Source organism: Tamandua tetradactyla, chromosome 4, assembly GCF_023851605.1.
Source record: "Tamandua tetradactyla isolate mTamTet1 chromosome 4, mTamTet1.pri, whole genome shotgun sequence".
NCBI classification, from domain to species: domain Eukaryota; kingdom Metazoa; phylum Chordata; class Mammalia; order Pilosa; family Myrmecophagidae; genus Tamandua; species Tamandua tetradactyla.
The window spans coordinates 170,380,957-170,407,578 of NC_135330.1; the positions used below are offsets into that span (position 1 = coordinate 170,380,957).

At 40.4% G+C, this 26,622-nt stretch overlaps 1 protein-coding gene across 1 annotated transcript in view; it reads right to left on the reverse strand.

Annotated features, from left to right (window-relative positions):
• Window positions 1-10,025: 10,025 nt before the first annotated feature.
• The window catches only part of NALCN (sodium leak channel, non-selective), a 326,977-nt gene continuing 310,380 nt past the window's right edge, over window positions 10,026-26,622 (reverse strand). The window contains exons 34-43 of the mRNA XM_077155855.1: window positions 24,834-24,902; window positions 23,761-23,909; window positions 22,825-22,918; window positions 21,008-21,140; window positions 20,232-20,347; window positions 18,163-18,320; window positions 15,915-16,065; window positions 14,529-14,678; window positions 12,702-12,816; window positions 10,026-10,255 (exon numbers count right to left, since the gene is read on the reverse strand). Of these exons, the coding sequence (XP_077011970.1) occupies window positions 10,062-10,255; window positions 12,702-12,816; window positions 14,529-14,678; window positions 15,915-16,065; window positions 18,163-18,320; window positions 20,232-20,347; window positions 21,008-21,140; window positions 22,825-22,918; window positions 23,761-23,909; window positions 24,834-24,902 (1,329 nt within the window). The 3' untranslated portion in view covers window positions 10,026-10,061. The remainder of the gene's footprint in view (window positions 10,256-12,701; window positions 12,817-14,528; window positions 14,679-15,914; window positions 16,066-18,162; window positions 18,321-20,231; window positions 20,348-21,007; window positions 21,141-22,824; window positions 22,919-23,760; window positions 23,910-24,833; window positions 24,903-26,622) is intronic.

The window sequence follows — 26,622 nt, forward strand, 5'->3', positions numbered from 1 at the left end:
CTTTAACATCTATCTTTCTTTCTGATTTCATTTATGTCCCCAACCCTCCTCCCAAGGGACATTTTGAGCTCAGAGGAAGGTTTATTTAATTTGTTTTGTAGCAGGCAGGCCTCCCCCCTCCTTTCTGGTTTAGCTGTGCTCTCTGTGGAAAATCCCCAAACCCCCTCTCCTTGCAGGCAAGTGAGATAAGACACATTCCTGGGATAGAAACCCCCCAAGCCTTCAGGAATTGGTGAAGATGCATGTAGGCAAGATGAAACATTCCTGGGTTGGGGGCCCCTCAACAGTTCAGCTTTGGGCCATTCTCAACTTAAATCAGCCAATTGTTTACCTTGTCTTTAACATGTCATACAGTCTATAAAAGCTAAGGTTGCCTTTTTTTCAGGGCTCAGACTTTCAGAGGCTACTCAGCTGAGCCCCATGGCGACAGAAAATAAAACCTGCTTCCTGAAACTGCAGATCCTTAGTTTCAGCCTGTTCTAACTTTGCGGAACGTTCCTGGAGGCCTGTGGCCTCGTTCCTGGTTTTCACGCTACAGTTTAAGCTGTTGTTCTACCTTCACCCAGGAACAATTCATCTATGTCCAACAAAAGAATGGGTTAAATGGAGGAGTGGAACAGGAATGCAGGAACAAAAAAGGAGAAATCTTTCCAGTGGTTGCCACATTGCTTGGGATGATTACCGGATATTCTTATACAGAGGTGGATTACAAATAATCCAAAGCAATTCCATTCTGTTCAGTTTAAAGAGCATCTTCAAGGACCACATTTGCACCAGTATGCTGCTTAGGGATGCTGGAGGTATAGAGATGGACAGGGCATCCTTGCCTTCAAAGGCCTTACAGTCTAGTGGAGGATTCAGACATATAAGCCAGATTGGAGAAGCCAAATTCAGGACCACCCACAAATTAGGGGACCAGATCTTTAGTTCCTATATAGAGATCTCAGTAATTGCGTAGCTTGCTAGTCCCATTTCACACATTTTCCCTCTCTGCAATATTAACTACAATGGAAGGATTTCAGATAGAAGTTTTGGATTTTATTATTATATCACTTTATGATGATGACAGTCTTTGAGCTTTGCAGCCAGTATTTCTGTAGCTTGTAGATTTATGCATGTGGTTATAGGTCACCACACATTATTCACTCTCAGGCTTGTTCTGGAGAAACCCTCGCAATGGGCCACCTGCAGCATAACCTGCTTTTGTGGCAGGATTCTTTAAAATCCAATATATTTTGAAGAACATGATCAATAAGCAGATGGCTGAAGCCCATACACATGCCAAGAGATGAGGCATCTAATTAACAGTTAGACAAGGGTGTGAGGCAATTGCAGAAGAGGACAGAGACCCTGCCTGGGCTGGGAGACCCTTGGATAGGAGAATCAGGGCCCATGGTGTGACATGTCGATGTGTGATGGCAGTTGGGAGTGAGAACTCATCCAGGACCTTCAGACTGTGCTCATTAGAGCTTTGCAAAAATTCCCAATTATCTTTTGACCTGGCCTGGAGCAAGGCCCCTTTCCATGGCCCTGAAATGCCCTGGGGAAGAAATCACTGGATCAAAAATGGGTACCCTACTTGAAATCCTACATGGGTTTGGCTCTGAAGCTGAGTAGTTAGAACATGGGAATAAGGTATTCTCTGTAGCCATTGATGGGTAGGAGAAGGAGGAGAGGCATTTAGGACTGTCTGGCATCATGGAGACAAAGGCAGGCTTCAAGAGCTGGGCAATTCCCTGAAGAATATAGGAAGAGACAATTTGTGAGAAGAGGCTGGCACACCACTTGAAAGAATCCTTAAAGGATGTGTCAGTTAATCAGCAGGCCCCATCAAGGGAGTTGAGAGAACACAGACTCCTTGTCTTCCCTGTCTCATGGTCAAACTGGAACAGAAGCATGCAGTTCTCTCCTCTGTACCTGGGAAAGCACTACATTGAGTGTTCCATGGCAGAAGAGAGCACTGGTTCACTGTTACAAGTCTCCCTACAGTATGTGAAATACTTTATCAACCAGTTGCCAACCTGGTGTTCTCTAGTTGGTTTTTGATGTTGTGCTTGCAATGTTTCCCTTCATAGGGTCTTACATGATGTTGCTAAAGTGAAATGCAGACTTTGAAAGAGAAAACAGTTTCTCAAGTCTGATATACCCTATGACAACACTCCCAAAGCACCTGGGACCAATTAAGACAGAGTAGGTCAAGATTGTACCTTGAGGAAGAGTGATATTCCCCCAATTCCCATGACACAGCCTTGTGCATTAGGATTAACACCTTTACAACCCATAAACACATTAAAAAACAGTCAGTGGAGCCTCTCCTTCCTAATCTGCCTTCCCTACTTCCCTGTTATGGAGAAATGCAAGAAGCTTAGTGAATTACATCAACTTTGTTGCTTCTTGTTCTGGGGGAAAAAAGAGAATGGGTTGGATTCTTGGGCAGACAAGTGTCCATATCTAAGTTTGCACAAAACTGCATAAAATGATACTCCTGTTTATTGCAGATGATGTGCCCTTTTATGGCCAGAACCATTGGCCAGTATTTTAGCCTCGTTCCCTGAAAGCATGAGATGGCATGACCTATTTCCAAAAATAGAGGGCTAGAATAAGGCTATTTTAATTCCCATTTCCCCGTCCCCCTATTTTCTCTCCTTATCTTAATTTTTCCAAGTTACTCTGATGCTCCAAGCATGTTACCTACTTTTAAACATTTACATCTACAAAGTCACAATTAAATAGTACTTGAAAGTATGCAGAAGATTCAAACCAAAAAGCAATCTTTCTTTGGTGTAATTTATGGGTAAAAAAAACCCTTCCTTGAGATCTTGGCTTCTAAAAATGTTCCTAGAAAGTGTTTCCCTGCTGTTCTTGGCAGATCTTGTTCAAGTTGCTAATTTATTATTTTAAATGGTTTTGGTGTGGCTTAGAAAGCAAAACTACCATCTTTTAATATGTATTTTTTTTTAGGTGTATGGTCCGGGAATCGAACTTTTAATATGTATTTATTTGTAGAGAGCCCATGGGCCTTAATCCATTTCTGTACTTACAAATGGATTTGATCTTTTTAAAATGCTAACTATCCCAATGGTTAAGAAGGTACTAGGAATGCTGCTGTAAACAATGCATAAAAACAAATGTTTCTACTTAGTGTTATTTTTGGGTCACACATCGTATAGGAAATAGAGTGATAAATATCAATTTGGGAAAGGAACACAATGAAGCTACATAATTTTTCTGCTAGGTTCATTGATTCTTTAACCAAGCTTTAAAATTTTACATTGACATTGAACTACTATCCAAGAAAGGAGAATGAGAAACAACTTCAAATCTGTCTCTAAACAAACCATCCGTGGCTTTTAATTCAATAGATGATGATACTAGTCCCCTAGAGTTCAAATAGAATTCAGATATTTACTTTAGAGTGATTTTCAAAGATACACAGCATTGTGCGAAAATAATGAAACAGCCTTGCAGTTTAGATCACAGTGACGCCTTTTTCAGCCAGGGGCCCACAAGACAAAACTTAAACCAGAGAAAATTGCCTGATATAGGAAACAGGAAACCACAGAAGCTTAATGTAAGTATGGCATTGGAATTGTTTTGTCATTTCAATTCAGCCAGTAATTTTTAGTATCAGATGACAGTATGTAATTTTAAAGGGAGACATTCTTATCTATTGGAGATAGTGGTGTGGGGGTGATACTACCTGAAAGTAAGGAGCTGAGCTGATTGGGAAAGAAGGATTCTGGCTGTGTGTTTATACACATAGATTTAAAGTTATCAGTGCTTTGTGGCTGTCTCCTTCTACATACCAAATTAGATTGTGGACCTTTTTATTAACTCTGGGAACACGGATCCTGTGTATTTTTGGTCTTCTGGGAAGGGAGAAAAGTCGGTGTTGAACATTCCAGGCAGGGCTCAGGGAGGCTCAGGGCACACATTTTCTGCCCTCTGAAAGGCAAGCTCTAATATTCAGCACTGCCAGGAAAATAGACTCTCAGACCTCCTGTCTATCTATACTCTTAGCAGATCTCATCTAGTTCATGGTTTTAAATACCATCTTCATGCTGATGCTCCCAAATTTGGATTCCTCTCTGCTGATCCCCAGCCTTTTCCTCAACCATGTAACTTCTGTTCTGTTCTTTGAAATCTAATAGGTATCTTCAATTTAATGTGTAATTGGTATGTTAAACAAGTCGAATGAAAGCTGTAGTCAAAACAGGTTTTTTTTTTAAGTTTTCCATCATCTCTTTAAAATTTATTCAGTGATGTAGACTTCCCTTAGCTCTGGGTATGAACTCCTGCAGCCTACAACTTTTGTGTTCATTCTTAGTTATTAGAATTGTCCAGTTGTCTCAGTAGGTAGCAAATACAGTCTGAATTCAGAAATTGGAATGGTCCCGCTTGAACTTGATTTAATATCAGATCTTCTTCCTTCTGTCAGCTCAGGCCTGCTTCAAGCTAGAAATCTGCTGTGGTAGGCAGAATGTCTCATCCCCAGATGTCCGTGTCCCAATCCCCAGAACCTGTGAATGTCACCTTATGTGGTACAAGGGACTTTGCAGATGTGATTAATAAAGACTTTGAGATGGGGAATTATTCTGGATTATCTGGATGGGTATGATATAATTGAAAGTGGAAGAGGGAAGCAGAAGAGGGGGTCAGAGCGATGCAATGTGAAAAGAATACTGAACCCCCAGAAGACGTGTTCCAGTCTTAATCCTTAGATATGTGTGTGAGAACTCATTTATAAATAGGGTCTTCAAAGATCCTATCAAGATGAGTGTTAAGTGAATCAGGGTGGGCCTTAATCTAGCATGCCTGGAGTCCTTAAAAGCCAAGAAAATTTGGACATGGAAGACAAGCTACAGGAGGAGGAAGAAGGAGACATATTGACACAGAGATTGACTGCCAGCAAGCTACTACCAGAAGGCCATAGACTTTGGAGAAGGATTGCCTGCTGTAACTTGGATTTCAGCCCCCAAACTGTGAGCCAATAAATTCCCATTATTTAAATCAAGATTGTGCGATATACTGTTATAGAAGCCCTGGCAAACTAAGACAGCAGTTGAAGTAGAGTAGAAGACACAAAACTTCCCAGGCACATGAGCTGTGAGGAGAAGATAACACAGCGGGGATGGGCATTGAAGGGCACTGACCAAAAGACACAAAGGGGGAGAGAGTGTCAGTTTGAAGGGACACATTAGATTTTTCATCTTCATGCATCCATCCATTTATTCATACATGAAACACTTGTTGAGCACTTACCATGTGCCAGGACCGATGAACAATCGCTGTGTTCCTGGGCTTGCTGGTCTTTGGGGCCCAATGAAGGCACTAGTCAAAGGAGAAAACTTACATGAGTGATTTTATAATCATAACAATGGTAGGTATTACAAAGATATATAGGGAGCAATGCGAATTGGTAGATAGGGGAAGCTGCCCTGAGGAAGAATAATTATGCTAAGTCCTGAAGGTGGAGGAGTAGGAAGGTGACCCAGGTGGGCTTAAAATTGGAGAAGAATAAAAGGCATCCAGTGAGGCTGAAATGGAGTGAGCAAAAGGAGAGCAGTATGATTGAGGATGGGAATAGGTAGAGGCTGGGTCTGTAGAAAGGAAAGAACTCTGCAGGAAGAAGAAGAAATTAATGGGCCCAAGGAGGGAGAGAACAATGTGGGTGTAGTTTTCATCAGGACACAGGAAGAGCTGGAACTTACATTATAGGTGGAAGGGTTGGCATGAGAGAGGAAGAGGGACATCTTCCTTGACTTAATAGGAGATGTTCAATGGGGATATGGAAGGGTAGAGATGTATTGATGTAAAGATATTGGGAACAGCATACCTATCCTGAGCAACATTACTTGGGGCTTTTGGGGCTCTCCTTTCCAGCCTTATCAGCCTCCAAGTATTGGTATTGTGGAGAGTAACTTCTGTGGATCCTCTCTTGCTCGAGTAAAGACGTGGGAAGAATGTAGGCACAAAACCACAAGCTCAACAGTACATTTCATGAACTCTCAAGCTGTCAGGAACCTGAAAGATCACTGTGTTAGTTAGATTCAGTTGTCAACTAGGCCAGGTGAGCATACCTAGTCTTGTTGCTGTGGACATAAGCCAACAGTACGTGAACCTCATCTGTTGCCAGTTACATCTGCAGTCAGCTAGGAGGTGTGTCTGCTGGAATGAGTGATGTTTGACTTAATTGGCTGGTGCTTAAATGAGAGAGCTCAATGTAGCACAGCCGAAGCAGCTCGGCATTCCTCATCTCAGCACTAGCAGCTCAGCCCAGGCCTTTGGAGATGCAGAAAGAAGTCACCCCGGGGAAAGTTGTTGGAACCCAGGGGCCTGGAGAGAAGATCAGCAGAGACCATCCTGTGCCTTCCACATAAGAAAGAACCTCAGTGGAAAGTTAGCTGCCTTTCCTCTGAAGAACCAACAAAATAAATCCTCTTTTATTAAAAGCCAATCCATCTCTGGTGTGTTGCATTCCGGCAGCTAGCAAACTAGGACAATCACTTAGTCCACCCAACAGAGAACATAATGGGAACTGGTAAACTCTTTCTGCAGGTCCTTCCCAGGGAGAGAGACAAGTCATAGCATTTGACTTGTCATCTGCATTTTTGTTTGTCCCATCCCTGGAGGGGGCCATGGAAGCTAAAATTTGTTCAGTTTGAACTCACCCTAAGAGACTAGGAGACGCTCACAATAAATTGAGCACTAAGGTTTTAGGACACTTTCTTTTTAAAAATTGCTCCCTTTATCCAGTTGCCATACTGTGAAGAAGTTCCTGAATAGAGAAGGGGAAAATGTAAGAAGATACAGAGCTTATGCAAATACTTATTTTGGTGAACTGTTGGAGTGATGCATAAAAGGCATTTGACAAAAATACTCTCTGCTTTAAAGAAAAGAATAGCACTGCTTCTTCAGAAATACCACCCCCCAAATCAAATCATTGTTTAAATCTTGGCTTAATGTAGTCTCTGAACCTGATCACAAGGATAGTTGAGAAAATAGAAGTTAAAAAATTTAGTCAAGGGAGGTGGTGGGGAGTGCAGACAGCTAGTTAATGATTTGGGGTTAGTTGTGGGTCAACTCAGACTGAGCACATCTCGTAGTAGATTTTGTGAATGGAGTGAATGGATTCTCCCTTTCCTTCCTTCCTTCTTTAAAAGGAAGAAACTGAGTTTTGACTCAGAGAGAGTATGAAATTCTTTTAAGATTATAGCGGGAGTAACATAAATTCAGGACTTGAAAAAATCTGTCGAACTTCAAAGCTCATGATCTTCCTTCAGTCTATATGAACGTTGTTCAAACTGAGTTTTTTTTTGAGCATTAGGTTGGTTTGGAGCCATCTTTGGGGGGTGGGTAGGGGCTTGGGGGTTGAGAAGATGCCACGTGAGTGGGGTCTTCATCTTTACTTTAGCTTCAACTACGGTTGCCTTGGTTTGACATGGTTACTGTTTGGGGATTCCAGGAAGGACTGATTTGAAAGAGCGCCACTGCTAAACAGCTATATTGAAAACCGCTCATCTGTAGCATGCCACTTCCTACAGAGGAATAGGCAAACACAATCCTTCAGCTGGCTTGGAAACTGCTTTTGTTTAAGCCTCTATAACTCTGGTTTTTCTTCTACATGCCCTTGTCTTATTCAACCTGGGCAGGGCACAAACAGCCAGTCACTGCTGATGGGTGTTGGTCTGGAACCACCATTAAAAAGAAAGTGAATAGCATCAGGAGTGCTATTCTGTACATCCTCATTTCCTTTGAATCCTCTTGAATTGCCATATGGGCGATGCATGTGTGGTCTGTCCTCTCTTGGGGACTCTGTGTCAAGTCTTCTACCCCTTACGCTTTCTAGTGCCCTTGAATCCAATGGTGTGCCTTTAATTAAAGGCAGTGGGTGGCATGCTGTTGGGATTAGTACCAGTGTCTGGCTCTCTAAGGACCAGGGAACCTTGTGGCCTAAGTTTTCCCATTTGTGTACAAGATTGTTTGTATTTCTATGTACCTACAGGTGAAACCTAAAAGTAGGTGGCCCTTATCTTCTCTGGCTTGCTGTCTGCTCTACGAAAAGAGTAGATGTGAATTCCAGAGGCATTTTTCGGCTGTTTCACTTAATTGAAAGTGTAAGGTGGTATGGCTTTAAATGCATTGCTATTCTACCCCCAGCTTTACTGCAGAATGAACAACAATGATGAGCTGCTGAACATCAATTACAGACATTTTAGGAAGGGCTCAGCAGTTTTGTGAGAATGAAGCTGTATTACTCAAGTGTAATGAGCCAAATAAAAAAAATCTCTTTTTTATGCAGCACTAGTACAGGCCTATGCCCTGGACATGTAAGCGCCTTTTCTGCTTCATTGTAGGCTTGGAAGGCATAGAGTATTCACTCAGCTTTATCAGCACAAATGTGAAAGGAACATTCTGGCTCAGGGAACTGAGCTGAAATGAAATGACAGAGCTTTTGCCAACTAATTATGGACTGAATATTCAAATACAGGATTTGCAAAGTGTCAGCTACCTAATGGCCCCACCCTGAGTCACACACACACAAAAAGGGTTGAAAATTATTGGTAACTCAGCTTAAATTCTTTTACAAACCCAATATTTATTTTATTTTCTTATGTACAAAAGAGAAACTCTAAATGAACCTAAAAGCACATAAAATCCTCTTGGCCACACTGACTGTACTTCCCCATTATTGCATAGTCACAATTAATCCTAAAAACAATTGAATGTCACCATAATGATACATTTGTTATACAGAAAGAATGGAAAATTTTGCTATGTTAATAATTTTAAATAGAGAAAAGAGATCCTAAAGCATCGTGGGAGGAAGGATTCTGAGATAATTTCTCATTTTAAAAATTACCTAAACAATAAATCTCCAATCAAGAATAAATGTAGTTGAAGGTCCAAGCTCATTTCCATTTGGTTGATCCAGCCTAAAAGGCCCAACCCTACTCTGTAATCATTTTACATTTCTAATGTTCCAAGAAGATGTGGACCACTGATATGTGAAACATATTCGATTTATGTCGACAGATACCTAAACTGAGTTCAGAGCGAGATTTTGAGGGTACCACTATTTCCATAGGAAATTCTGATAGTAGGAGAGTCATTTTGAATCAAACAGCAATGGTGCATAGGGATCAACTGACAATCCCTCTGCAGCTTATGGCCAAATGAATATAACCTGGGTAAGAAGTGAAGCTAATGATAACATACATGCAGAGATCTTTTTAAAAATAAGTTGAATCATGTAGAGTTTACTCTTTATGCTAAACTCAGTTATTAAGAGAATTCCAAAGAAATGGAACACTTTTCATAATCATACCCCCAAATGATCCACCAACAGGTTTGTTTTAAGCCACTTAGGTCGTTGGGCCAAATTCTTTGCCTGGTACCAGCAACACACAATTCTCTTGGAAGCAAGCAATAGTTTCATTAGGGTAACTAAGGTCAGAAATTGACTTATTCTATTTGCTAAATATCTTGTGCATATTTTAAAAAATAACATAAGAAAAGGAATATATATAGAGAGAGATATTTAAATTCTGTATCTGTACTTTGTAAAATTGCTATCATGTTAGCATGAGCTCAGTGCTGACCTTTTGAGATCAATCATAAATAATTCTCCCAGTAGAAGTATTTCTAGTTGAACTGGGAAAACACAATAAAGCTCTAGCTCCTGTACCATGAATAGCCACTTTGGGCTTCACGCTTTTTGGGGGTGGTAATGCATAAGAGCACATATGATTAATACACCTTAGTTTACAGAGACAGAATATATGACATTTTAAAATGATCTACATCTGCTATCGATATAGCTTCTAATGTTATCCATACTGCCAATATACATGTTTAATATATACATTTTCTTGAACATGCCATAATAACCCATCACACACACAGCTTTGAAACACAAATTTTTATGCTTTCCTGTGACAGGACAAAAATTAATTGAAAAAAAATCTTGTGACAAAAATCATGAATCTCTCACTAGACAATCAAGGAAATGATCAGAAAACAGTTTTCATCATTAGACTTTCATCTGCATTGATTTCCACCTAAATATCCAGAAGGTCATCTCCACTTTCATCGCTCTCCACGGTCAGCTGTCGGGTCCACCACTTCTTAACTTCAGAACCACAAGAAGCTGCATCAGTCATGGGGTTCATTTTACACACTACAGATTTCATTGTTGTCCGCCCCCCAAACCGTAAGTTGACTGAAGACACTGAATGGCTTATTGGTTTTGGTGCTGTGGAATTGAAAAAAAGTCCTATGAACAACTTTGTGAAGCTTAATCCCATTGCAAATCTTTCCTGAAAAATCATGATATTCTGATTAGTAGTACTTTTGGCTAACAAGTCCTTTTCATAAGTGTTAAATATGAAACCTTTTTCATCACTCGGTTTTGAAATTATGCTAATGGACAATCAGTGAAACCATTTGGGAAAAAATGCTCATTCCCTTTTATGCTGAGATTTTCATGAAAACTAGAAAAACACTAAATATTCTAATTTTGCTAAAAATAAGTATCTTAGAAATGTGTATGTGAGCTGGTGTTCATTAGTTTGTGCATATACACACACAAAAAAAAAAGGAAAAGGGAAAAAAGCAGAACAGATGGTAAGCGGAGAGGATGGAATGTGGAGAAGTATGGAAAGAAGGATGTGGGTAAAAATAATCAAGGAAGATAAATATGACTTTTTTCTGTGAAAGTAAATTTAGGTGTAGCATGAGCAGAAAAGGAGAGACTCCTAGACAGGAACTTCCTTTTTCCCATCCATGTATCTGAGTAAAGCAGTTCTGAAGATTTTGTTAACACACTCGTGGCTTTGAAACCCTAGAGTCATGGTTTTGGGTCCAGCGTTGACTTGTAGATGATACATGGCCACAGACAAATTCTCACAAGACAAGTTCTCTGAACCTGAGTTTCCTCAACTGTAAAATGAAGCAAATACTGTTTCCGTCACTAAGCTATGATGAGGATTAAGCTAGATGAAATGAGGCAACTTAAGAAAAATGCATAGCATGACACCTGGTATGTTTTTAGTGCCCCCATAACATCCTCTCTTTCTTCCCTCTTTGTCTCTTCAAACTCAGGGTGCCCCCAGTAGTATTTCCCTTTAGTTATCACCATTTCTGACACTGGGGCCCCATTGGATCATTGGAGTCACCTTTGACACCGTGCTCTCTTTTATCCATTTAAGTGAATACTCAGGACTGTTGATTCTTCCCCCAGGTCCTCTCTTTTATCTGTCCCTTTAGTTTTTTGTCCGCTACCACCAGCTCTGTCCAGGTTCTCATCCCAGACTACTACAACACTCTCCGACTCAGAACCTTTCCTCCAGGCTATGGCCAAAGACAGTTTACTCTCATACTGCTGTCAATTCAGTCTTCCTGAAATATGGTTTCCAAAGGTCATATTTTGCTCAAACACCCTCATTGGATCCCAATCACCTACAGGATAAAGTTGAAACTACCAGCCTGTAATTTAAAGCTTTTCATGGCCTGGCCCTACTACCAACTCAATCTTCTTTCCCATCACTCCTTGCTTTGATTTAATCAGGTTAAATAACTAAGTCCTCTCTGATTCCTGAATAATACATTCCTGGATGTGAAAAAGGATATTTTCCTCTGTGGTATTAAGGCCACTAGACAACTATAGACTTAAAATCTAAGTTATGTTGTCTTTTACTTTGTGGAATAGACCTGCAACGGAAGAGCTTGCCATGTCATTTATGTTGACTGTGATTGGGCTGAAACAGGAGCACAATACAGCAGTATGAAGTCCATCCTTTATGGCAGGCTCAATTATCTACAGGGGAAACCACGTACAGAGGACACTGGGCTTGGGAGCAGTTTTCCCTCTACCCTTGAGTGTCTTTAATGGGAGAGTTCTGACTCTCTAAATACCCATGTTCTCCAGAAGAAAATCCTCACACTGAATCAGTAAAATGTGGAAAATAATAGGATTGTGAGGATTAAATGAGAGGACACGTGTAATATGCTTAGCATACTGATCAGCCCACAGGGAGCAGTATATAAATGTGTGTTGTTGTTTTGACATTGTGAAGGAGGTAGAGCAGATTACATGAAGATCGGGACTGGCCCAGCTACCAGGCATATGAAAGTGTGTGCTGACCTAGAGAAGCAGCCTGCATTTTCTTCTGGGCTTCCACACATGTGCCATTTCCAGCTATCCTCAGGGAAGGCAGGTGGCAGGGACATTACAGAGTACCCACTTCCTCCTTTTGTTGACTCCCTGCACAAGTCCCCATAGTTGGTGGCAGTTGATTCTTACGCGATGGGGAACCAACAATGTGAATCATCATTTTGAGGATGATTATATCCATCCCATCTACGCACTTTAAGATAATTTTTGCCTATGTGTGAGAATGCCTTGATTATGGATAAAATCTCTTCCTCTTTTCCTTCTAGGACTTAGCTATCATCTCTTACTTTGGTCCTAGGTTGTGCCTTCTCAAATGTGATAGCTGAAAATGAGGGACAATATAGTGATATTTAAGTCCATTTATTTTGAGGGGAATGTTTTTGACAAAGGGGTACATCTTTCATTGTTTCACTGTTTGGAAAAACTTTAGATACAGACTAACATTTAGAAATTTAAAACCCCAAACACATGCAGAGAGTAAATACATTTAAAATGCCCCAGTAGGGAAACGACTGGCTGCACATACCTGAGGGCAATCGCCACTGCCCAAACTTCCTCTGGGGCTTCCCGTCTGCTGAGTCTTGCCGACTCCCTCCTCTGTCCGACAGGGTGGGGCTCAGAAGCTGCTGCTGGCTGCTCGTCTGCCGGAAGAAGTATTAGGCAGTTACGGCTTTTGCTTAATGCTGTGTTTTCCTCTCTGTGCTGGACTGGACTCTCATTTTATTTTAAGACAGGAAGAAAATATGGCAGGAAAATAAGTAGAATACCTAGTATTAGCAATGGGGAAGGGAAAAGTGAAAATGGGGAAAAAGAGAAAATTGTGAAAAAGGAGGTGACGTTCAAGATAGAACCTTTCTGGTATTCCTCAGTAAGCCCCACTGAGGCTTTCCTGCCACGATGAGAAAGATCATCATTTACCTCCCCTATTCTGGCTGGAAACTGGGGCACTGCAGGAAGGAAGCTGGGGCAGTGGGGACTGGACTGCCTGGTTTGGGAGTGCTATATTTTTGCCAACCTGGAAATTAGTACCTAGAGCTCAGGAAAAGAGTTCTTAGCAGACAGAACTCTCTGATGGGCCCTGGAGGAGAAGGAAGCTGATAATAATAAAAGGCTCAAGTCAAAGGAGGAGTGCTGAGACACACATTTATACATTCTCTGCTTTTCCTGTCATCTTCCTTTCCCCAATCAATGTGCCTTGGTCTTCACATCTCTGGTTCTTGGTTACCTCTTTGGTTGTTTTACCTAAAAACAGAGACCTGCCATCATCATGACCCCCTGCTTTTCAGCCCTATCTAACTGGCTTTCCTTACCTTATCTGGGCTTTCACACATGTGCCATTTCCAGCTATCCTCAGGGAAGGCAGGTGGCAGGGATATTACAGAGTACCCACTTCCTCCTTTTGTTGACTCCCTGCACAAGTCCCCATAGTTGGTGGCAGTTGATTCTTACGCGATGGGGAACCAACAACGTGAAATCCACCTGCAACTGGGCTGTGGAACAAGAGGGCTTCTTGGAGCGTCCTGCTGGGCCAATGGAGCTGGAGGCTTCAGTGTTTATCCCCGGCACCTCTCTGTATCGCCACACACCGTGAAGTTTCAAGCTGCCAGGTGGCTCTTCTCGGAAAGCTGGGTTGGCTTCACGTTGCTAACCTCAAATAATAATTGTGCCCTCAAAGAGGAGGAGGATTTCCCTGCTAGCTATTCCTCACAGTACAGGCTCTCCAGGCCTCTGATGACACTCCATGTTTTTTTTTTTTCTATAGACATGGATTGAGTTAAGATATGAAAATAAGCCATACCCTAGTAAATAGATGTTCCTCAAGTTAATCCTCTCTGAATTCCACATGCTGTTGTATCTGAACTGAGGAAGGATGAGTCCTTAATGGGTCTGACTAATTAAGGAGGTTGAAAGCCAATTAGAAACATTTTCATTGGGTTTACTACAAATTCCTAGGGCTTGGCAAGGGGAAGAAAACATTCAGGGCAGATGTTTCGTGTAAATGGTGCTGTCCTAGTCATATAATATTTCTGGACTCAAATTAAGCCTTATAGACATCATACAAACTCTTTAGACCAAAATTAACAGAATTGCTAAGCTCAAGGCATTACCATTTATTTAGTGTTTATACAAATCAGAATCTTTCAAAACAACCTCAGCTGGTTCCTGGGTGGCAACGCCACAAACATAATCTGGATCTACATGTTCCCACATTCCCATTGTTGTTCCTCAATTAAAAAATCCCTATTAGAAGTGGTGTCATCTTGTTTGCAATGTTTATGTTGACGAGTACCCACTTATTTTTTATTAAAAAAAAAAAAAGGCCCAGAGAATACCTTTGATTGAAGACCCATACCTCAGGTTGCATGTTATTATCCTGACTATTGGCATTTGTGTCCTCACTTGGCTGGGTGGTCTCAATGCTGGGGGGATTCAGAAACCGGCTCAGCTCTTGTTGTTGACTCTCTCTAAGGCTGTGGATGATGCTGCAGGACTGCTGCTGTTTCTGTGGAAATATTATTGCTTTCTGAGTAAAGGGAAGTTAAGCCTAACATCTCCCTGCCACTCTGCCACTCATATCATATTTTCTTCTCTTCTCTCCAAAAAAGACTGTGAGCTTGGTAACATCTGAGGGCTTAGAGACTCACGGATTGCTTTTCCCTTCCATTTTCATTTGCTTAACAATGGGAATCTTCCTGTTCATCGATACTAGCTCATGTTTTATTTAAAATAGAACTTGGTAAACATTTATTTCCTATTATCAAACCAAATAAAATAGAACTTTTAATCACTAATGTGAACATTTTATTTTTTCTCTTCTGATTTTATGTGATGTTTATAAAGCCAATGCAGACTGCTCCTATCCTCTCAAGGTATAAGAGACAGAGATCTTTGGCTGGAGCTGTGAAATGTTTGCTATTGACTCATTCTGGTTTAGTGTGGGTTAATCTACCAGGCCATTGTCTCAGCACATCCTGAGGCCATGATAGTCTGGTGGTCTGCTCAGGGCCAGTGGGGACTGGGATTTGGTCCCTAGAGCTGGCAGAGTTGTGGTGGACCAGCTGTGACTAAGTCGAGTGGGTGCTGGTCTTGCTATAGGAGGCTGGAGTATTTCATTTCTCTGGGGCCTTTATCTGGTCAAAAGTATTCATAAAAGTAACTATTTGGTAGAAATGTCCATTGTAATCACATGATACGCTAACATAATATAACTTTCATTGATTTATCAGTTAGAGGTTCTTATAAATTTATAGTTTAGGAAGCAGCAAACAAGATCATTAAATTCCCAGGAGGTGGTCTTTAATTAAAGACTGAACAACATTATCCATACCATGTTGGAATTTTAGGGAGCAATTAAAAAGTAGTTTCATAAGTTCTGCCCCCAATCGATAGGTATAGATTTTGGAATTTTGAACAGTTGAGTTTAATAAACAGAGACCGTCTATTCTAATATTAATAAACCTCTTTTAAAAAACTTCATCTCACATTATAAAAATGTGGTTCAAGTGAAACTTCTTATGGACTCTGCTAGGGAAAGTAAGGCTTGAATTTGGATTAGAGTTAAGGTTTGAATGCTCATCTGATCATAAATGGATGAAATTGAGATAGTTGAAAAAGGAATACCAGGTTAAATCACATTAAGGATCTAACCCCATTGTTAGTGCTTTTCTTTTGTATATCCCTCTTCAAAAGAGAGAGGGGGAAAAACAGAACACCCCAAAATGCTTCTTGTTCTACTCACAGCTCTGATGCGCTTTAAGCACTTTTTCAGCCACATGCGGATGGTCTGCTTGGCCACCTCCTCCTCTATGGTGTACTCCAGTTGCTCCCTTGCAAGGAGCTCCTCCAACTGCAAACTTTTCCGGATGTCAACTGATCGATAGGAAAGCATACTGGGGGCAGGGGGTTGGTGTGGAAATACAACGGCAATCTTAGGTCTGATTCATCGGGGATTCTGGGCTCTTAAATGTTTTAAAATTCAGAAAGTACAACACTCAACCCAGCAAGTATAGCATTTTGATGCCACCCCTTATCAGCAGTGTGACCTTGGGCAAGTTATACAACTTCTTTGTGTCTCTCATCCCTCATCTGTAAAACAGGGACAGTCATAGCACCTACCTTATGAAATAATTAAATAGCTAATGTTCGAGAGTTAATATTTAATCATTCAAATGGTTAAATGAGTTGATTGTCACTTATAAGTATGATATAAGTGTGTGTAAAATAAAAGATCCAGCCTAGAGCTTGATCTCCACCGAGAGCTGTTTAAGTAAGGACTCTGGTATTCTCCCCACAGAAGGAAAACTGCTCCATCCATCCTTCATACTTTGTTCGCATTTAGGTCAATTGGTCATCATTTATATGCTTAGCTGTGGGACATGCCTGCATCTCCACCCAGTTTCCCTGTCAATTTATCTCATTCGTTTCTTTGATATCCTCCTGATTAATTTTAAATGGATACGAAGTCAGGATTGAATACTCACTTCTATTTAGCCCTTCGTATAATATGCCCAACAGTGGAAAAACACTAACAAAACTGATGTGTTGCATCAGGGCTCACGGGCAATCAGGCAACTCCTAGTGTGTCCAGGCTGAGGGACCCACAGGCAAAGGAGAATACAGCCCCTTCTGGCAGTTTGGTGCACCTCGGCCCAGCCCCTGACTTTCCCAGCTATGGGCCCAGTTCCACCACTGGAGCCCAAATAAAAACATTAGGCTCTTGAGGGGCCCTTCCCCATGCTACACTGGTGCACTGGCCTTCTCTTCTCAACAGAACCTCCTCTCATCATGGAGGCAAAAATATGTTTGGTCTTCCTCTCTTCCTGTCTCACCAAAAGTCTTGTCATTACTTAATTTGTTTGTATTGTATATTGGGCTACAGGAACAGGGAGGGGTCAGTAAACACAAGCACATTTCTATATACCTGAATGTGCCTGGAATTGTGACCTGATGCCCAGCACTGAACTTGTTCAATGTTTGCAACATGATTAAAATAGCTCCATGTTCAGGGTTCTTAACTTTTTCTGTGGGATATGGGGCCTATGGAATGCTCTTAGAAAAAACTGTTAAAGGCATCATATAAAATACACATCAGTACACAGGAAACCAATTAGCTAAAGCACAATTCTCAAGTTATTTTCTTTATAAAGGTTGTGATACAGTAACATTTGTATTTTCTTATTACAGCATTAAATATTAGCTAGCTGAGGTCAAAGGACAACTGTAGCTCTGAAGCACTGGTGAGCATAAATGATATTTTAAGGTATCAGCCATGAGAGAAATAATTGAGAATATCTATGATTTCTATTGGTGATAGACACAGGTACGGTAATACAACTGTGGTTTGTTGAAGGAAATGCTGCATTTCAGTGAGCGATTGGTGGAAACAATGGTGTGACTGTCTTCCCTTCCAAGTCCATGAACCCCTGAATTTTATCCATGGAGACTTTGTTTAAGAATCACTTCAGAGAGAGGAAGGACAGAGCCTCGGTCTCTGCCGTACTCATTGTGTCTGGGTGCTCCTTAAATGTCTGAAAAATGTAGTTCTTAACCAACCAAGCTTCATGGAGCAGGCCAGGCAAACTCTACTCTGATGCCTCAGAGTGAGAAGATCTGGGTTTTAGCTCCAGCTTTGTCACAGATGCCAACTAATTGTGGACAATTCGTTTGCAAAATGAAGGGATAGAACTCTCCAGGACCCTTTCCAACACGGCCATTCAGGACCTCTACAGTAAGTAAGTGGCGTTTCTGGGAATATCGTGCCTCTGCTTCTCACCCCCTTCTGTGTTGCACAACTTGGGAAATTAGCACTTCAGGACAGTGAGAAAGGCCATTTCACACCTGAGCTGTGTGACACACATCCACATCACCACGGTGGATGGGGCATTTTGGGTTATTAATATACTTGCTAATTTTATTTCACAAGGCCTTTAATGATCACAGCTGTAGTTTAGCGCTGTGACACAGAGTTGTGAAAAAACCCACCTTACCTAAGGACATCATGGAAAGTGACATCGCCGCCATTATGCAGCCTCTCCATCTCATAGCACATGTGCTTAAACAAAAGTTTGTCCTTGTCAAGGTCAACCTCCAGCCTCCCACGCAGCAGCCTCAGCAGGAACTTCACGCGGAAAGTGGGAATCACCCCCTGTGTAGCAGAACACAATCACTTGTAAATCACTAGGCCATAATGATTCATTGGGATTCTGTCTTCAAAAGGCAACAAAACAAAACAAAACAAAATGGGAGCTATTTCTCAAAACATCACATAATTAGCACAAGTGCACAGAAAGTTGTTCACCTCACTAAGAAGAACATGAAATTAAGACTTGAGCACTAACAGTTTCTGTCGGTGCTTCATTTGGAGCCTAGGAGGACAGAAAGCCCCCAGCCCCTCTCCCTCCCCTGGATCTGTCATTTGCCTAAACCAGGCTTGTGCCCAGGTAGTCCACTGCATTGACTCAGCCCTTGCCCATTTGTTTCTCTCTGACACCCAAGCTGTATGTGTCATTACTGCATTAGGTACAGAAAATGGAAAATGTAGGCACTATCCTCCTTTTCACTTAATCTGAATACTGAGAACTTCTAAACCTTTATAAAGTACTCTCCTAAATGGAAGATAGCTCCTTTTTCAGTGTCATCTCCATTATAAGAACAGCTTTCTACAAGAGAATTGGCTTATAGCTCTGCCCCTCTTCCTGAGTTAGAGCAGATCCAGATTCTGAGAATTTAAAGAATATATATTGCTACCTTCCTGTCAACAAAACCTAACATGCCAGCCCTGACTATTTCTTAGAATAAAGGCATTGGGTGAGAGGCATAGGAGCCCATGAATTCCATCAGTCACTAACAGCTTAATGTGAATGATGTTTCCAATGTGCAAGGGAGGTGAAAGCAGGTTCCTATGGGCAATAGTCCCGAGCATACAAGTGGATACAGATGAGACTCAACAGCTAGGTTCACACACCCCCATCCTCAGGCTACCATCTCACAAAAAAAATCTGACAGTGCCTGGTGCCTGGATGAGGTTGGGGACATCAAGGAGAGGGAGAGCAAAGAGGGGATGGAGAAGGTCATGCACTGCCTGGGTAGACTGTGGTTCTAGTCCAGCCACCTCCTCATTTCCTAAGGCAGTTCCAGTTCCTTGGCCTTTGTGATCCTAGTCAGCTCTTTCTGAAACTATGTTTGGATCTTCCCATGGTTGAAATTTCCTCAGTTTTCAGATATACGTCATAGGTCAAATAGCACCTCCTCAGACAGGTCTTCATAACAACCCTGGGTGAAGTAGCACTCCCAAGTCATCACTACTCTCCACCATAGTAACTTCTTCAAAGTGTTTATAACTTCTTGCAATTATTCTTACTTCACTTTTTATTGTTTATCTCTCCCAATTAGAATCTAACCTCTGTGAGTCCAGAGATCTTTCCATCTTGTTAATTGCTATAACCCCAGTGTCTAAAACCTTGCCTGAATGTTTCCTGGAGGGAAGAGGATGAGGAAGAAGAAGGAGGAAAAGAAAAGGAAGAAGAAACAGAGGAAGAAGAAGTTGCTACTGCTGCTTTGGCTAATTCCAGGAAATCCTGGGTAAAATTGATGATTAAAGCATTAACATAACTCAAAAATAATTCAGTGCAATAAATAGTGGATCTTGCTTAAATAACCTCTTTGTACTTTCCATCAGGATGGCTGCTTGTGGTTGAGAAAATTATGAATATGTCGTATACTGTCCCTTTGGCAGTTGTAATTTCATCCCTTCTCTTGCCCTGATCCCAAGGCCGATTTCTAGAGAGCTCCCTTGGTTTCCTAGCCTACCTGATCTTTTGAAAGTCTGAAGGGGATGTTCATAGTTGGAACTCTTCTGGAACCATTTTCCCTCTTCCCTACTAGCATATTCTGGTGAATTGTCAGTAACAGATTTACGCAATTCACCATTGGCCATCTAAAATTCAATATACGTCAACTGTGAACAACAAAACTATTTAAATGTTTGAGATACAACAGTAAGTCCTCTTGGGCAGGGTGTGTGGAGGGGGCAGGAAACAATAACCCACACTCTTACCTCTCTTTTATCATCCACCATATTCCATATGATCTGGAAGTGGCGAAGATCGTTATAACTTAGAAGTTGGTCCTCCTCAGTGGAATAAAACAAGGAAAAATTCTCCACAATTATGGCTAAAAAAAAATTCAGAAGTTAGAAAATTAAGCTAATTAATTATTTTTAAGAAAAAGTAAAACATCTATTATAAATAATGGATTTTGTCACCTACATCGTAAGCCAAAAAATTTAAGTGCCTTTTGTATGGTTTCCAAGTGGGCATATTTTACACTTAGACTGAGCTATTTATCCAGCGCCTGCCTTTCCAAAACAGGAGGGTCATGAGCACAAACACACATTCTGTGTATGTAGAGATTCATGCCAGCTGGCTTTAACTCTTAGTTGAGAGTTCTGGGCAGTTTTTAAAGGTCAAATTGAGCTCTGGGTGGCCCTAAGGCTGGGTGAACAATGTGTATCTTTCAAAAACAAAAATGTGGTATTTTGAGACTGTAAAGGTGGCCCTCCCTGATATTTGTTCAACTCAATGTATGAGAAGATGTCTTTTGAAATTAATGATCAAAAAATATAGTACAACTCTTGAAATTGCAATCAACTGTCATTTACATACCTTTCAAAGGTCTTTTCAGCTTCTGGATTGAGAGGCAACAATTTATAGTTAATGCCATGAAACACCCGCCCCAATCAATCCAGGATAATTACTCGAAAATTGTACATAATTATTTAAGCACCTGAGTTAAAAGAGACCAAAAAATTTATATTTAATGAACATCACTTACCTACAAGCAGATTTAGCATGATGTAGGCAATGATGACATAGAAGGAACAGAAATACATAAGTGCCCCAGCATAATTTCCACAATCTGTTGCCCAGTATGTAAACTCATCCGGAGTGCAAAAGGGAGGCTGAACCTTTGGGGCAGTGGGTGGAAGAGGTAAGAGAGGTTGACAGTAGAGAAGGATACACATTTCTGTTAAGTGACTACAGTTAGTGAACATATTCTTAACCATACAAAATATAATTAATGTTGAAGTAATCTTGCAAAATCTCACATACACAGAGTGCGCTGACTGAACGAAAAATTAAAAATGAATATTTTCTTTAGGCTGTGTTTTCAGTTCTGAATAATCCCGAGTTTGCTGCCCTGTTTTTGAACCAGCATGGAAATGAACTGACTAGCTCCACTAGAAACTCTTTCTGCCACCTCCATTACCCATTCCCAAGTGATAGGCAGTCACTGTGATGCAAACTGCAGAAAGTCTCCAAATAAAAAGGCATTTAAAAATTTTTTATGACTAAGTAATGGGTTAGAATTTAAGAAAGTAGACTATGCATAGCAAATTCACACTCTAACTATATAAGAAGAAGCCAACAATTTCTGTTCCTAAGGCGTGGTTATGGGGTGCTTGAGAATCCTATAGAACAGGACTAAGGTTCTTGAAAGCCTTAACATTCTTTAGGGGTCCAATAAAAGGAAGCTTCCTGGTTTCTCTCAAAGAGACTAGCTTTTCCTTCTACATGCCACAGCATTCTGCTGTACTTTTATTTGGAATTTATTGAATTCTGCCCTTTATTATATTTATTTTGGTAAATTCTGCCCACACGCACTCATGCATATAGTTCTTGACTTCTTAATAGGTGCCAGGTCTATACCAAGTGTTGGGCATAGACTGGCGAGCAAGACACAGGCATGTCCCTCTCACATGTTGCTGACAGCCTACAGCTGTGCTGTCTGACCTGGTAGCCACTAGCTACAGGTGGTGATTTAAGTTTAAATTTAAATTAATTAGCCCTAAATGACATTAAATAAAAGAAAAAGTTCAATTCCTCAGTTGAACTAGCCACATTTCAAGCGATCAAGAGCCACGTGTGGTCAGTGGCTAATGAACTGGGCAGCACAAATAGAGAACATTTCCGTCGTTGCAGAAATTTCTATTGGACAGACTGGTCTAGGTGGAAAGAAAGATGTTAAATAAACTATGTAAGCCAGTAATTCACCGCCGTTGTAGAAGTGCTACAAAAGAAAGTTACAGAGTGCTATAAGAAAACACAACAGGCTGTCTTAGCTTAGTGCAGGATTCATGGAGGAACTGATGGCTAAACTGAGACTTGAGAATGATGAGGCATTAGCCTGGTGAAGGAAGGCTAGTACAGGGAAAGCAGTTCAGAGCCCTTGGCCTAAGCTCCTTGAGAATACCTTGGAATTGTTGAATTCCTATTATTCCTGGCACTTAGCATATAGCCTACTGCCAACCAGGGGCTCAATATCTGTTGAAAGAGTTAAAGAAGTGGAACTCCCCTGTTTGTACTTGACTGTGAGAAGGTTAAAGGTGGGAAGATAAGAGAAATGCTCCTCTAATAAGTGTTTGTTAAATAGAACTGCAACAGCTGAAGGAGAGTTAATTGAATATTTTCCCCTGAATATTCATACCTTGCAATATAAAAGAATGGAATGTTATAGACTAAAAGGCTAGGATACACTTTTGTACACAAAGAGTTGATGCTAAAGAGGGATTATACTACTGATAATGTACTACTAAAGAGTTTCATCCTCATCCTAAATCGAGGCAGTGTTAATGATTAAGGGATAGTTACCATACAGTCGTGCATTATCTTGTTCCAGTCTTCTCCTGTAACAATTCGGAAGAGGACAGTAATAGCTTTGCCCGCTGAAGAAAAGTTTGCATGCCTAATTTAAGAGGAAAAAAAACCCAGGATGTGAATTGTATGGTTCATCACCACCAAAACAAACGATTTTACAGCAAATGTGTTCCTAAATTAACATTTATAAAAGTTATATCTTATTTGTTTGTTATTTATGTTTGCCCCCATTCTCCTAGCAATCTGAATAGCCCATCTTGAGCAGAGAATTATCAATCCCTTGTCATACATCTCGAGTGACTGAGTGAGCAAGACTTGGCAATGAAAAATGATTCCTTTGTTCATATAGATGATGCTATAAAAGGTGGGACAGCCATGTAGCAAAAATAAGACATTTCTGCAACAAGACACATCTGTATACATCTAGTTGTGTCAAGTTTTTTTTAAAACATGAAATACTTCCATAAAACTTAAGATTAGCTTTGAAACATGCTTTTCATATATAATAACTATTCTTGGTGCTCACACTTCTTAAGTTTTGCTAAAAAGGAAGAAAAAATCCTGAAAGCCATGTAAAATTATTTAATTAAAAAAAGAATATATACATTTTTGGCCACCTATGGGTAGAAAAAAAATGCTGAAACTCACCAGGGTGGTAGAAGTGATTGTCCCCGAGCAGAGCAGTTATGGGCTCTTTTTGTGTTTCCTTTTTTTCCGAAAATGTTCTAAAGATTTTAAAGTAAACCTGCATGCCTTTTTCAACTAGAAAAGTGTCTTTCAAAACCTGGCCATTTTATTTTATTTTCATTTCCAATTGTTTGCTGCCCTCCTAGTCTTTGATTGACAAAACACACTCAGGTCTTAAATCATGACTTTATTATTAAAATAAGTTTCCTTGAAAACTGAATAGAAGGATAAATATACACTGACCTGTTGATGTTCTCTCCATATTTCACGGTCCCAAACAAAACAACTCCAGCGAAAGCATAGCACAGCAGCAGCAGGAACATTCCCACTATGATGAAGAAGCTTTTGTACATGCTGACCACCACCGTCAGCAGCAGCATCTTTAATGTCACCTGGAAGGGAAGAGAGCGAGTATATTCAATTTATTAAGCCAGGCAAGATGTGAGCAATAAACAGTGCTTAAGCAGGTTGGCACCAGAGTGACTCTCAAAGACAGCATATGAAAGTTGCTTGCAATTAGGTATTAAATCTGATTACTCTTCAAAAACCATCAGGCATAGATACAATCCACTCATACTTTAGGATGTTGGGTCTCTTCAGTCAAATGAAAGTTAATGCCCTAAGCCTGTTAGGCCTCCATTTTCTGTTTTCATGCTCCCCAGTTCTCTATGCTAAGGCCTACACATTTCCATTTTTTGGCTTATAGCAAGTAGACTTAGATTTCTTCCACAAATAGACTTTCATAAAAACAAACTTAATCAATGCTGTGATACTGCAGGATTGTTAAATGCTAAATATATTGATTACCTGGATATGTGTAATGTACACATGAAATAATATTAGTAACAAAATAGGAGATGCTATTTTTAAAATGGGAAAAATTATGTGGAATGTATGCATGAACACTAATAAAGAATATAAAGAAATCGAGAACCATGTAAAAATGAATATTATTTTTCTTTCAGTTAAGTTACTTAACTTTACTCAAAACAACAACAAAAGAAGCACTAAAAAAGACTACTGGCATTTGCTTTCACAGTTGGTACTTTCTCTTTTATTGATCATTAATTCATGTAGAAAATATAAAGAATAAATTAAACAACCTAAGTGGTAGGAAACATATCACAAGATAACTGAACTGCTGATTCATTTTAATATTTAATATTTGTTCATCTTAATTTATGATTTCTAGTAATTTGTTGACCACAGTCCTGACTGACAAAGACTGAGGACCCAGAAGGACAGCTAAAGTTCATTACAGTTCCTTTGTTCCACGTGAATATAACCTCTGAAATGATTCTTCACAGTGTACTTACATGCTTCCCACAGATAGAGAAAAATCTAAAGACAATCACACAAGCGCCCATCATGTACGTATATGCATTCTGAAATTTAAACAGAAGAGAGCCTCTCATAATTTGCACAAAAGATTTTGTCACAGTTCCATTTTTCATTTTAAGTCTTCTGTGAAGTCTACTGAATAATTAGTTTAATAAAATAGATAAGAAATTTATCTAAAAAGGTGCTGAAAAGGTCATTGCTAAAACTCATGAATAAATATTAGATATAAATGAAATCTTAAATGAAACTTTGGGTTCTGATTTGCTCAGCTGAATGCTGTGCTTTAAAATTTATTTTACATAAACTAGCAACCAGCTCCTTTGAGCTCTGGAAGAGAAATACATAGGATAACAATGCAGCCCAAGAAAGGTGAAACAGGGGATAAAGGTATCCTGGCAAAGAGGGTTGTCTGACATTGGAAAAAACTGCCAGAAGTCAGATTCATTCTCTCTCAAGAATTTTGAAGGCTTCTAAGACCACTGGCTACATCTTCATTATCCTAAGCTGATTTCAGAGAAGTCCTCATGTCTCAGGAACACGTCCAGCTCTTTCTTCAAGGGTGTGATTAGCAGCAAGAAATGACTCCATATCCCTTATGACTAAGGAAGCTTCTGCCTCATCCAAGAAACAAAGATCCCACTGGCTATGACTGAATAATAACTTTGGTATTAAGTTGATGCCAAAGAATGATTATTCCCTAGGAGGCTTGACTAGCCAAACAACAGTCAGAGGGACCCTTGGGAAGGGGGGCCCATGAGCTATGTGGTGAGGTACAAGTAAATGAATGTGTCCATGTCTACACATAAGTGTATTTGAATGTGAACAAAGACTGCACCTTCCTTCACAATAGTCCACTGCAAAATAAAGTGGAGAATGCACATCCCTCTAAGACCAGAAGTTCTTGGAGAAGAACAAAAGCAGTTCGGCAGAATAGGCAAGTTGGTGTTTTGTGTTTAGGATTTCCCCTCTGTGGACATCCAGGGTTAGGTAACCTCTGTTCCTCTGCTGGGATGGGTAAATTAGATTTGGGACATTATTTGGCTGGAGAAAGATTAAAATGGGCATTGCTTTTCCTTCTTCCCATGTTACCTCGAGGCCTGTTGTAGATACCTTCTCCCAGTTTCTAAGATGAAGACCAAAATCCTTAGCTTAGACTACAAAGTCTGCCACCTTCTTAACCATCTAAAGCCTGTACTATGCTCCCTTTGCTCCTTCTATTCCAGTCACGCTCTTTCTCCTCCTTTAAGTTCCTGCACTCTTTCATCATAAGGACACTGCGTGAAATATCATTTCCTCTTCCTACAGAAGATGCTCAATCATCACTCCTTCACGGGTGCCTTTCTGGCCCTCTCTGATGAAGCCAGTATATGCCGTCCCAGGAACACGTCTCTCCTTCATGTCTTTCACCATAGCCATAATTCTCATTTATTTTTTATTGTTCATGAACATCTATACAGACTTCCAGGCTATAAGGTTCAAGGGGGGCAGCAATTGCCTTTGTTTTGGCTCATTACAGTTTTCAATTCCTAATGCAGCGCCTTGCACATCTTTAGCACTCAAAACCATGTACTGCTTGAGGAAATGAATCAGGATAACCCGGAGCTCATCCAGGCTCAGCACAGCCCCTCATGCTGGAAGTAACACTGTTTCAAAGAGGAACACGCAATTAGTTCATGGACACAGCAGGTGCATACCGAAGCTAGCCCTTTCTGATGTGTAATGGGCTCTATGTTTTATGGATCTTTTCTGGCTATTAAATATTAA